Source organism: Apodemus sylvaticus, chromosome 2 (genome assembly GCF_947179515.1).
Source record: "Apodemus sylvaticus chromosome 2, mApoSyl1.1, whole genome shotgun sequence".
NCBI lineage: Eukaryota > Metazoa > Chordata > Mammalia > Rodentia > Muridae > Apodemus > Apodemus sylvaticus.
Window position 1 is genome coordinate 40,840,634 of NC_067473.1, and position 12,194 is coordinate 40,852,827.

The 12,194-nt window shown below is 41.8% G+C and overlaps 1 protein-coding gene across 1 annotated transcript in view; it reads left to right on the forward strand.

Annotated features, from left to right (window-relative positions):
* The window catches only part of Tes (testin LIM domain protein), a 295,208-nt gene that overhangs the window by 268,914 nt on the left and 14,100 nt on the right, over window positions 1–12,194 (forward strand). Inside the window, exon 3 of the mRNA XM_052173258.1 lies at window positions 7,189–7,274. Within this exon, the coding sequence (XP_052029218.1) occupies window positions 7,189–7,274 (86 nt within the window). The remainder of the gene's footprint in view (window positions 1–7,188; window positions 7,275–12,194) is intronic.

The window sequence follows — 12,194 nt, forward strand, 5'->3', positions numbered from 1 at the left end:
ATGCTGGCTGTGTGTCTTCTTTAATGGGGAACTTAGGAAGTCTGTAAATAGCTGTCTCCTGAGAGGCTCTGCCAGAGCCTGACAGGCACAGAGGCGGATGCTCTGCAGCCCCCTCCCCCCACCCCCTGCATACCCTGCAGAGCTCCCGAGGACTGGACCACTCAACCAAAGAGTACACATGGAGGGACCCATGGCTCCAGCCGCATATGTGGCAGAGGATGGCCTTGTTGGGCATCAGTGGGAGGAGAGGCTCTTGGGCCTGAGGGGGTTCAATGCCCAGTATAGAGGAATGCCAGTGAGGGAAGGAGGGAATGGGTGAGTGGGTGAGGGAGCACCTTCATAGAGGCAGGGGGAGGGGGTTTCTGGAGGGGAGACCTGGAAAGGGGGTAACATTTGAAATGTAAATAAAGAAGATATCCAATAAAAGAAAAAATTTTTCAAACACACACACACACACACAATGAACTAAACTCTCTTCTCATTTTTTCCCCTCTCAAGATTGGCTCCCTCACCACCACTGAGCCATGCCCCTAGAACTCCTCCAACCCAGCAAAAGTTAGGTAGCAGCTCTTAAATCAGTTAAGGCACACGACATAAATGCATTTGGTTTCGATTTGTCTTGTCCAGAGCACAGGGTGATGTGGAAAGTGTGGGTATTAGTAGGCTAGCAAAAGCAGGGACCCGGTTGGCAGTACTCCTTACTGCTGGAATCCTAGTTCCCTGACTGTGTCATGGAAAGTATTCTGTATGACCTCCCCACCCCCACACCCAACCTGCCTTCTCCTTTGGACCTTACTCCCAGGTTATCTCGGATTTCTCCCCCCTCCTTCTCAGCTTCCTTTACAGCTGTCTCAGCCATTACTGCAAGCCCTCCTTTCTCAGATTGGTGAAAACATGCTTGTACTTTCCTGGTTCCTACACACACTCCAATTAGACAGGTGGAGAACAAGGGTCACTCAGTCAGTCACTGTGCAGACACCTTCCTCTGCTCTCACTAGCACAATATAATGGTGCACTCGTGAAGAAATTATGCTCCAGACCTCGAAGATGCCAAGAACAGTGGCACTATTCAAATCCTGGGGTACAGCGTCTTCATAAAGCTACTCAGTGTGCTTCTGCCTGAGTGACCCTTCTTTGTAGCCAGCCATGGAGGAAGTGACAGACACAAGACCAAATTAGGAGTGTTCGCTGCAATCCACATTCTTTCCAGACACTCCCACAGATACCTTTTGGACTCAGGTTCTGAAAATCCCTTTTATAGCTAATAAAGAGGGTTTTTCAGGGCGTGTTGCCTAAGTGCATGTCATTGCAGAGTCCTTCCGTGGAACCAGTCTTAATTAAGAAGTGATTTCAGCCACAATCATGTCCCTAATGCTATCTGTGACTAAATTGGCTTTTGAATGCTGGATTAACACTATATATAATGATATATATGTATATATATGCGTATATATATCTATGTATAAATACATGCTTATTATATTATAATATATAATATATTATGATATATTTGTAATGATATGATTATAATATATATACATATAATATATATATCTTTTGATTGGCCACAAGTACTCCCTAATTTTAGTCATATAGTAACATCCTCATAGGACTGAGGTCCTGTGTCTATTTCTTCAGTCTTGATCCCAGTTCCAGGTAGATTTCTGTAAGAAAGCTTATATGGACTCTTATACAAAACCATTCCTACTTTGTGTGTGTGTGTTCTTAAATGAAAGCCTGGTGTGTTATAGACTTGTAGAGATATTCTGATAAATGTATCTCTGGAAATTTTCTACCAATCAAGCCTGGCATTGTATATAGTATTTTATAAAATGGTTTATAACTGTGTATTTACTTACATGTATGTATAATTGGGTATGCTCATATATTTCCTGAGAAAGAAAATAGGGTTTTGAGAGTTTTGGAAGATTTTCCTGGTCCTGTGAGATTGAACAACCAAAATGTTGAGAAGAAAATTATTTAGAGGGAAGGAGCAAAGTTCTGTTTTAGTGTGGATTTGAGTAAAGAGATTTGATAGAAAACAAACACATGTAAAAATGAAAGCGAGGAGGCAGTAATCCCTGCTTGTGCCTATATTTATAGCACGCCTCCAGCATCACAAATCATTTTGTCATTTCGATGAAACTATGGACACCAAACAAGGTGATTCATGGGAAACTTAGAGCCATGCTTGGCAGTATGACTGCTTGCTGCTGTTCCCATCGCAATCCCTTGCAGGCCCTTTCCTGTGAAAATAGTGGAAGTTTTGGGAGACAGGGTACTATGGTAAAGGTCATTCGATTAAAGCAGTTAAATAAGTAAATCCTTGTAGCACTGCTAGAATTTCAGGTCAGCAGCTCGAAGTCACTGTCACAGTGCGGTTAAGCACTGAATAATGAGATTTTTACCAAGCCTTGTGGGAATCATGGAAAAATCAGGGAATCAAGAAAGCTTATCAAAGTATCAAACGTTAGGATTGGGCCTGTAGACTGGGTAGAGAGAGATTTGGACGGATGGAGAAAAGCATCCGAGACCCAGGCGACGGCAAAGGTCTTGGGGAACACGGTTGCAGGAGGAGGAAGGGAGACAAGGCAGTGGCAGGGCAGGTTTTAAAGTAACTTTTCTGACATTGGAGAAAAAGAGGACCTCATTATCTCACTAAAATCATCCGAGGTGAGGAGCATTGCAATTGCCTGTAGGGTGAATTAATTTTTGAAACGGCAAGGCCACAGACAGAGGGAGCTATCAGTTAGAATGTTACTACGGTACCATGAAGTGAGATTGAGCAAAGACACTGGATGCCGATGAGCGAGCATCCTGGACTGTGTAGAACTTGGCACACAATAAGCACACTACCACACAAGCTGAGGAGACTTCCGGCCGTCAGCGAGGTGACTTGATCATAGGCACAGCCATCTTGTAAGTCTTTCATGTATTCTGATGAGTGAGAAAGGAAATTTTGATGTTCTGAAAAAGACAAACTAAAGGTTTTATTAATGGTAATCAATCACGAATCCTAATAACAAGTAATCATTTTGTTTCCTCTCCTGAGAAAGTTGGCTAGGTATATAAAAGGTGAAGCGTGTTTCTTCCTGTTTTAGGTCAGTATCTGGCTTAACTTACCCCTCTCCCTGTTTGGGGGAAGCATATATATTTTGGTAGAGATCTGGAAACAGACAGTGATTCAAACAATTGCAGCACTTTAAGACCTTGTGTCCCAGACAGGTCAAGATTTATTCATTGAAAGGGGACGGGGCTTCAAAGAAACTACTCAGTTTCTATAAGATCCAATCCCTGAGAACCATTGTTTAGAAATGTTATTCATTTGTCCATGACTACAATTTAAATATATATACATATATGTTTATTATCTCCGTATATACTACACATATTCTTGCATGTATATGTACCTATGTATCCAATATGTGTCTAAATATATGCACATACTGGAGAGAATATAGAATATTTCATATCTCTTATCCCAGGAAGCTTCATTCCATGGTGATTAACAGTCTGAGTACTACTTGCTTATTTAGTAACCTCATACAAGTCTTGCTCCATAGGGAAATTTGGTTGTAAGGCAGCCTGATTCACATGAGCTCACCCTGAACACTGTATAATATCTTCCAGATCCAAATTGTCTCCAGATCAACCCAGACCATGTTTGAAATACCAGATGTTTTATACCCCTTCCTCTTTTCCCCCCCTTTTCTCTTTCAAGTATATAACATGCAATCTCTCTGGATCAAGAGGGTCACCTGAAATGTTGCCAACATATCTGGTTTCTTGACATGATTATGGAGAAATTGATGCCACTTCCATTTCTAACTCTAAAATAAACAGAGAGAAGCAGGGGATTGGAGACTCGGGTCATGGAAATGTAAGCTAAGTTTCTAGAGCCTATAGTTATGGTTATTTAATATGTCTTGTTTGTGACTAGTTTTTCAAGATAACTATTGTAGAGGGACTTTTATTCCTTCAGAGGACATTGATAGGTATTCTCGAAGCCCAGCCATGATTTCTCCGAATATAGTCACTCCTGAGGACCTGTTGTTTTCTTGGAAAACAAAAATTAATCTGTCATATCCTTCTATTGACACTGGCCAGAATGTGTTGCTAAAATTATATAAAGTAGACAGCTTCGGGGCGTGTGTGCTTATGAAAACCATGTGTTTTTAAGGCACCAGTGTTGATTCTGCGGGGAATGTGATCACCCAGTGCTGGTGAGATAAAAATGCATTACAGAACTGAGCTGTGTCACAGCTGGACTGGCCCATGTCCTATACATACTTTTCAGACAGCGGTGATGGTGGCTTACAGGAGCTGATCACACACTGCCTTTCTCAAATGAACATTCCATGCTTAGCAATTTAGCTCAGACAGGTTGCTAAGTGGTTAACTGAAGATAAAGTTACCCAACATATGATTTGCAATCATAATTTTAGAATTTCAAAAATGTTGGAGTCAGTCCGATTCAATTCTTTCCTTATCTAGACAAAAATGTAGCTGGTGACACTGTGGGACTAGGCCAGTTTCCTTGACTCTTCCTCAATGGCCTTTCTTCGTTTGCACAGTTCTCTGTTTTGTTATTTCTCTAATATTTACAGCTATATAATTGTCATCATTTTCTTACATTGCTGTTATACATAAGCACACAAATCGTAGTGTTCATGAATCCAAGGATCTGGATTTCATCGTCAAAACAGCCAGGTTGCCTTAGCTGTGAAGGACCTAACAGCTAGGTGTCCCTCTTCACTCTTCTACCCCATCCTACACAGCCAGGAAGGCATCCTGTGTACTGTTATCTAGCACCATCCCTGTAAGTCCTCACTGAGAGCTCTCAAGCACAGAGAACTGGGCACAAACTAGCCTGTAAGACCTGGGTGTCCAAACATAAGGCTCGTCTCTTGTGTTAAAAAGAGGACTGTGCCCAATTGGGGTAGTCTGTGCTGAGGGCAAAGAAAGGGAGACGTGTGGTGAAGATTCTGGGTCCTATATATTTCAGGGAATCCTGATCATGGTGTAAACTGGATAGAGACATTTCTAGAACCATTAGAACAGAGCTCATGAACTGAAATTCAGAAGAGCCGGGGCAGTCCCAGGGTCTCTGGCTCTGTGCCTTAAAAGGTATGGAATGGATCTTTAACAGCTTAGGGGTGGATGCTTCTGGCTCTGTAGAATCAGTACATTTTCTTTCATCTGCCTTCTTCGAGGGAGGCTGACACTCCCAGAAGCCTTGGAGGAACATCAGCAGAAAGCTGATTTACACTTGTAGAGCTATGTCCTCTCTAGACAGTGTTATTGTATCAAGTTTTAGAATTGCATTCCAGATTATAACTCAGTCTGGAAGCAGGTACATCTGCTGAACGAGAAATGAGAGTGTGGATCAAAAATCTCTTTTCTTAGAGATTTTGTGTTTGTGTGTTGTAATTGAGGTTGAAAAAGAGTGTTAGATTATAGAAATTCTTACCCAATCATTGGGGTGTAAGATAAGAGATCTTTAGTTGGGTGTCAGTGAGGCTTAAGTTTTATGGACCAACACATGGATATGTAAAATCATCTCTGTCATAGACAAATTAGCTCATTGCTACTCTGGAATGCTGGTTGCTAGCAGTGATTCTGAAAACTAGATGTCTTTGTGTGGGTATGCGTGTGTGCATGTGTGTGTGTGTGTGTGTGTGTGTACGTGTGTGTATGTGTGTGTGTTTTGTTTTTAATTAGGACTTTTTCTTTTGAGTCACAGAACATAGTGTATATTGGTATGACTTATCTCTTCTCTAATTCACTTAACTCGTCTGTCAAGGACATTTCTGCTGCCTTCACTAAGTCTGAGCACTCAGAAAAAGATAAAAGTATGTGTATTTGGAACAAAACAAATTAGTGTTAATTTAATTCAGGTCCAGAGAAGCCCATATATGTGAGCACAAGTATCTTAGTATTCACATGTCCAAAGGTCACTTGTTAAGCCTTTCTTGTGTTGGTGACCATATTGTTGAGTGTTCATGGGTGCAGCTTTCCTGCCACATCTAGAAGGTACTATCTAGCAGCAGACATATGGTCCTCTGGCTTTTACAATTCCACCCCTGCCATGTTCCCTGGTCCTATTGTAGGGGCATCATTTGGTTTGGGTATGCCATTGTTAGCTGTTCTCTGCATTTTGACCAGTTGTGGATTCAGATAATAGTTCCCATCTACTGCAAAGAGACACTTCTTGGATGAGGAATGAGAGATACTCTTCTTATCTTTGGGTATAAGAACATGTATTTAGACTTCAGTCTACTGCTTTAAGAACATGGCTGTAGTAGGTCCTCCTTTAGTGTCCATGAGCTCTTGCTGTAGATAATTGTTTGGTTTTCAGTACTAGGCTTAAATATCTATTCATGGAGTGGGTCTTAAGTCCAAGTAGACTCCTGTTGGTTACCCTTCAAACAAAAGTACCACTATTGCACCATTGTGGATTTCTTGCCGGGGTAGTCAATGTAAAATCTAGATTTATTCCTTTGTCAGCCTTCATAATACCTTTGGGGGCCATGAGAGCTAGTCTCAGGGAGGAGGCATCCAGGTAAGGTGGAGAATGTATTGGCATTTTGATCCTGAGCAAATTCTGAAAACTTTTTGGGTTTCAATGAAATCATCTGTAAAGAACAGAGGGAAATAGTACCCGCTTTTTAAATGCTTTATAAGGTTTTGTAAGACTTAAGTACAATAGAATACTTTGTCTGGTAGTCAACAATTATTTGTAGCAGCTGTGATTCTGCTTTCATAATATAAAGTAACCCTTTAATTGTAATTCCTAAACTCTTTCATACTTTGGTTTGCTTTTCTGTCTCTGCCCTCTGTGTTCTCTCTGCCCTTGTATTAAGGGCACATAAGGGGCAAAGACGTGAATCCATGAGTTTTGCAGCCTTCAGTATTTGTAGTTTCCTCTAAGGTCGTATTTTGCCTCTCTTCATTTCGTGATAAACGCAATGAGAATACAAAGAATGCCGTATATGTTCTCCATATAAATGGAATCTTCCATTTACATACCTGGTGTCAGAGTTGGCTAAACAATGTGAAAGCTCATCAAAGATTTGTTTGAGTGTTACATCAACAAGAGCGTTAAGTGGAATTAAAGGTGTGAGTTATTGAATTGATAAAAATTTTAAAAATGTATAATAGATTCCCTTGTGTTCCTCCCCTTAACAGATGGGCTTAGGTCACGAGCAAGGATTTGGAGCCCCCTGTCTAAAATGCAAAGAGAACTGTGAAGGATTTGAACTACACTTCTGGAGGTGAGCCCTTGAATCTGTGGTATCCTTAGACTCAGCAGCCGGCCCCTCCCTGGGCAGGGCCCTGGGCAGTGCTGTCGAGCTCTGTGACAAGTTCTCAGCACAGGCCCTCAGCTGTGGCCTTCTCTTTTCTTAGACATTAATGAAAAGTGACCTCTTCTGTGTTCACGTCATGCAGTGTGTTTGCTGATGACTGTATGTGGAGTTGGTTGACTTCTGTGCTGTCTTTCAGATTTCCTGTGACACCCCAAATACAGAATATGCCTTTCTGAGTGGCAGGGGAGTTTGTGGTAACCCTTCTGGACTGTCAGATAGCTTGTTATTAACAGTGAACTCTCGTGGTTCACATCTGCTGTTGCGGTGTAGTCAGCGTGCGTGTTTCCTTGCACGTCCATATCCTAGGTGGCAAGAAATGACACGATGTTTAACTCTTGAAATTTTTCTCAGGAGTAGTTTTATTACTGAGAAATTTTGAGGAACTTGAAACTTTAAAAAAAAAATCTGTTGCCCTTTTTTGAATGAAGTGCATGTATCTGAAAGAGAAGATAATGGATCCTAAAAAATAATCTAAAAAAGGAAGCCAGCTCTTTCAAAGAACATAAAAGGTCTTCCACATGTTTGCTGGAAGTTATAGTCAGCATAGTATTATCAAAAACTGAAGAAATAAATAAAAATCAATTATATAGAGGATAATGCTTCCCTTGTGGTAATAAACTTTGTTTCCAACACTGAGGATTGAGCCACAGCTCATATATGCAAAGCAAGCATGTCTCCACCGGCTGTAGCTGCAGTCCATACTGAACTCCATTTAACTCCTGCCTCCATGTTTCAGGTTACCATAGAAACTAAACTAAAAACCGTTTCAGTAGCCATTATGTCTGTCTGTATACAGTGTAAGCTAAAGAGAGATAGAATAAAATCTGACATACTAGTCTCCTTTAAAAGCTTACATGCTTAATAAGCTCTAGATAACAGACATAAATACCTTAAAGAGCAATAGCAAGAGAAACCCTTATCTCCCAGGTATCTTCCTTATTTTTGTTTATCTTCAAAGAGCTTTTCCTATCTTCCTTGTTTTTGTTTATCTTCAAAGAGCTTAGAATTTTCGATGGAGTTGATAAATTCCAGACTTAAGTGGCTTCGTTGCCTGTAGGTTAATACACAGATAATATCATTGAACATAGAACAATTTCTCAGGATTAGAATGAGGTTATCTACAGGTACTGCTGAAGGACCAGAATCACAGACGCCCAAACCTCACCATAGAACTTGTGTCTGTTCGCCTTCTATCCATTTTTTCTTCTCCAGACTTTTTATGTCTAATACATGGTAAATTCTGTGACTAGTTGGTGTGTTGTGTTGTTTGGGGAAGAAGGAAAGGTGTTTGTTTGTTTGTTTTACCTTCTCTGTTTATTGTGTGCACGGATGTGGAAGATACCAGGGAGACCATTTCTCCTCGCCACCTTTCCTTTGTGTCTACCAGATGACTTTTCAGAGGGACACTTCGCCCCCTGCTGGGCATAGTGTTTTCAAGTTTAAACTAATCCTTTCAGCTATGTAATTTCCCAAACTGATCATGAGATTTTTTAAAAAGCTCATTCCTAAGAGAAAGTGCTTTTTGTAAACCAGGTTAGTTTGGAGTGACTTGTTGGTCTGCAGGTTGTTCTACTATAATATGAGATTTTCAAACTTGAAAGGTTGGCTAGTCAACATCCATGGGATGAAAATCCTTTCTTAGTTTTATCAAACAGTCTGCTTTGATAAACTGCCCATAGTCTTAGGACCCAAGAGTCATAAATACTGCAGGTTGGTCTCCAGCTTCTAGTACGTATGGTCCCTCCATTTATTTCTTAGAAATGTTGTAACCCTCCTGGCGGGGGTCCTAACACATATCTCTAGTACAATTTCTTGTCATTCTCCAACTTCCGTGGCTGGAAGGCCAGAGGCAGGTGCCTTTGAACTCTGGGTGCAGCTAGTTTTCAGTATTTTTTAAAATACATTATAAAGTATTTATTTACTCATTTTTATTTTATATGTATGTGTATTTTGCCTGCATACCACATGTGTCACTGGTGCCCTCAGAAGTCAGAAGAGGGTGTAGGGTCCTGGGGAACTGAGGTTACATGTGGATGCCAGGAACTGAACCGTCATCCTTTGGACGAGCAGCAGCCAGGTTTAACCACTGTGCCATCTCTCGAGCCCCCTTTTGGAAAAGTCGTAGACATGTATTCTAGCTGTCATCTGCAAACCAGAGCCATGTGATCCTCAGCCACTCAGTCGCCTCCGTCTTCACAGTGAACCTGGACATTGAGGGCTCAGTCCCTACCATGCCCATAGTCACAGAATGGTATTTTGAAGTGGTTTGATAGGTGCTGTGTGTACTTTTCTTCTTTCCTTTTTTTTCTTTTTTATTATATGTAAGTCCAGTGTAGCTGTCTACAGACACTTCAGAAGAGGGCGTCAGATCTTGTTACGGATGGTTGTGAGCCACCATGTGGTTGCTGGGATTTGAACTCAGGACCTTCAGAAGAGCAGTCGGTGCTTTTAACTGCTGAGCCATCTCTCCAGCCCCGCTGTGTGTGCTTCTCAATTGTCCTCCATGCACACTGGACCTCTTCCTTTCGTGACATTCTTTAGCCTTTGTGGGCAGACCTCACTATCTGGCCTCTCTCTGTCTATCCAGCCTTTCTCACTCTCCTGAGCATCATTGACTCCCTACTACGTGATCCATGTGAATTCTCCCAAATCCTCTGAGTTTCTTACCACATATGTGCATGCTTGGACAGATACCACCTCCCAGCACTGGAAACAGAAATTCTGAGATCACTCACTACTGTGCTCACTGTATTAGTCAGCTCTAGCTGCTATAACAAAACACACAGATTTAGAGCCTTAAACACGAATGGATTTCCCCAGCCACTGTGAAAGCTATAACATTCTATGGAGGGTCTGCTTTCCGAGTTGTAGGCAGTCACTTTGTCGGCGTGTACTGTCATGGCCAATGCATGTGTGCCTATAGGAGAGGTCATCCATGTGTCATATATGGCCTCCAGTCCTATCAGTTTAGGACCCTTTCCATATCACTTCATTGAACCTTAGTTACCGCCCGGAAGTTTTAACCTTAACAATATTGACGTTAGGCAATAGGAATTCAGTGTGTGAATTGGGGGCTGCAATGTGATCTGCACCCCTTCCTTCCTGTGTTTGCAGACATTCCCAAGTTGGAGAGTATTTCTCCTGAATACTACAGAGAATTCAGGCTCTGTTCCACTTTACCCCTAAAGCCTCTGGCTAGTGCCTTCCCTTGCCTTGGTGCTGAGAACAAGGGAGTCTCCTTGACACAGTCAGCCAGACTGCTGTGGGTGGAGGAGCATGGATCCAGAGAGGCGATTGGAGGTTCAGAACTTGTCACAACAGTCATGGGAAAGTAAAAATAATTCTTTGTACTTACACAAGTTTAGAGGGAAACTTCCAGCTCTGCTCAGCAAACCTCATTCAAATAGCAAAACTTGAAAAATGTCATAATGATTTGTTTGTGCCAATGGGTTTCTATTAAGTATAATTTATGAACCACTTCCATGTGCCGCACATGTGGTGGGGTTTCTGTTTCTGGGTAACCACTTACAACAAACTCAGTAACTAAACAGACCACATGTTAATTACCTGAACCTCCATTCTTACACGTTACAAACTGGGGAGGGAAAAGGGCAGCATGGCCAAGTCTGTTCTTGGGTCTCAAAAGGCCGCTATCAGCGTGTTGGTATGTGTTTTACCTAATCGCTCCTTCTTGCTGTTTGTAGAATGTTTGTTGATGCCGTTGGGCAGCTGAGATCCCTGGTAGCTATGCTCTATGTTTCTGATTCTTCCGAACTTTCCTCACACACATTGTTTTATGTGAGGAAGCAGGCTACTGTATGGAGACAGAGCGGGACTTGAACCCAAAACTTGGCACCATCTTCCTCAGTATCCTTCTTCATGCCACCTTAGAAAGGAGAACACATTTTCACTCTCACACCCAGGCAGCTTTGAGTTTCACCAGCTGCCTGTGTGACTTTGGTGGCATAGACATCTTTGTGGTCGATGGCATCCTTTATCTGTGAGGGCTTCCGTTCAGTGTGCTAGAGATCCCAAGACTAGGGGAAAACTAGAGATTAAGAAAGCTGCCTGCCATCTATCCACCAGGAACTATCTACGGGACACACTTCAAGCAATATGCTGATATAGGTACTTATGAAATGTCTGGCACAGTCTCAAGGTTTTAAGGCATTTATAGCCAACTCCCTTTATACCGATATGTAGTAAGATCATTACAATCACAGGCCATTCGTCATTCCTCGAATAAGTAGCAGAGTTATAGTTTTGTCTTATCTATGTTAAAATGGTTACATTTTACAAAAGAAAAAGTTACTTCAATTGCAGTGTACGTGCTGCAGAATTTCTAATTGATTTAAGCCTAGCAGAAAACTGAGGACTCCTGACCATAAATGGAGTAACCTTTGTGCTGAATTCTGTAACAGAGGCTCATGCTCCTGCCCATATATGTCTGTCCCTGTTACAAAAGGGCAGCTTGCAGCCTTTTAAGTTACGGTTTGTAGCAGTGCCACGGCCTGGTTCTTAGATCACCGCCACAGCTGGCAGTGTGTCGGAGCGCTCCAGGTTCTGCTGCTTGCAGTGGAAAAATAATAAGTTTTATGTATCTTTGCTACAAAAATCATTTCTCTCTCAGGTGAAATGGAGTTTCTTGATTGTATTCAGCCTGAAACTGTAAATTTTCGTGTTTCTCTGTTAAAGACTTTAGAAGTTCCATTCCCTACCTTGAATTTAACTCATGAACTCTTAAGTTGTCACAGTCTAGAGCTAGAGACTAGATTCCCCCCTCTCTCCCTCTCCCTCCCTCCCCCCTCTCTGTGTATGCTTATTTTT